The sequence below is a fragment of the Pygoscelis adeliae genome, unplaced genomic scaffold (assembly GCF_000699105.1).
Source record: "Pygoscelis adeliae isolate BGI_AS28 unplaced genomic scaffold, ASM69910v1 Scaffold213, whole genome shotgun sequence".
Lineage (NCBI taxonomy): Eukaryota > Metazoa > Chordata > Aves > Sphenisciformes > Spheniscidae > Pygoscelis > Pygoscelis adeliae.
The window spans coordinates 1,236,944-1,237,817 of record NW_008824410.1 but is presented as its reverse complement, the minus strand read 5'-3'; the positions used below and the strand labels follow the sequence as shown (position 1 = coordinate 1,237,817).

General features: G+C 52.4%; 1 protein-coding gene across 1 annotated transcript in view; it reads right to left on the bottom strand.

The window, feature by feature from the left end:
• The window catches only part of AJAP1 (adherens junctions associated protein 1), a 16,318-nt gene that overhangs the window by 14,594 nt on the left and 850 nt on the right, over positions 1-874 (bottom strand). Inside the window, exon 2 of the mRNA XM_009320568.1 lies at positions 105-229. Within this exon, the coding sequence (XP_009318843.1) occupies positions 105-229 (125 nt within the window). The remainder of the gene's footprint in view (positions 1-104; positions 230-874) is intronic.

The following is an 874-nucleotide window of genomic DNA, read 5'->3' as shown; positions in this document are numbered from 1 at the left end:
TGCCGGCAAGGGAGGGCACGCGGCAGCACCGGCAGCTCGTCCTCGCCTAAACGGGGCAGCCGACTCCATTAAGCTACAGCACATGCCCAGGGCCACCCTCCCACGTGCTGCAAACGGAGCAGGCGGACGGGCTGCCGCAGCCGGCTGACAGCGGGCAACGAGCCCACCAGACCCCCTGTACCCGGACTGGACGATGCCAGCGAGGCCGGAGGCACCAACCACGGCAGGTCTGGGGAGACAAGGCTGAAGATCTCATCACGCGTGTCACACCACGGGCAGCTCACGCTGGCAGTCGTTATCCATACTCCCTCGCTAATTTATCCAGCAGATTCCAGCATTTTTTTAAAAGTTGTGTAGGTTGGGAGTTTTTTCGTTGCTGTAAATAACTCCTGTAAGTCAGGAACAACATTATGGATGCCTTGTCTCTTTCTGCCAAGCAGGGCAGGCTAGATAAATTAATTGGGATTAAGATTAGGCCATTTTCTATTCGACCAGAAGATCACTATGAGCTAAAAGCAGTTGATGCACAGTGAATAAATTCTGTAAACTATACAATGGTATCCCACAGTTTAATACTGGCAATAACAAATATAATTTGAAATAAATGGGAAGCAGCTTTCCCATCCATGTCCACACAGCAGATAGCGCTGGGGGAACACATCGCTGTGCCCGAGTGCCGCACTAAATATGATTATGGGAGACGGCCTGTGGATGGATACCGCTAATGGGAAAAACACAGCAAGCTGCTGGAAAACGCCTCAGATAAAAGCGAGGAATCAGAGCTACGCTTGCCTCCCGAGTGCTCTTGTTTAACATCACGCACTTATCTCCATCCCAGGCAGTGCTGCCGCCAGGGAAGCTCGCTCCGCAGTGA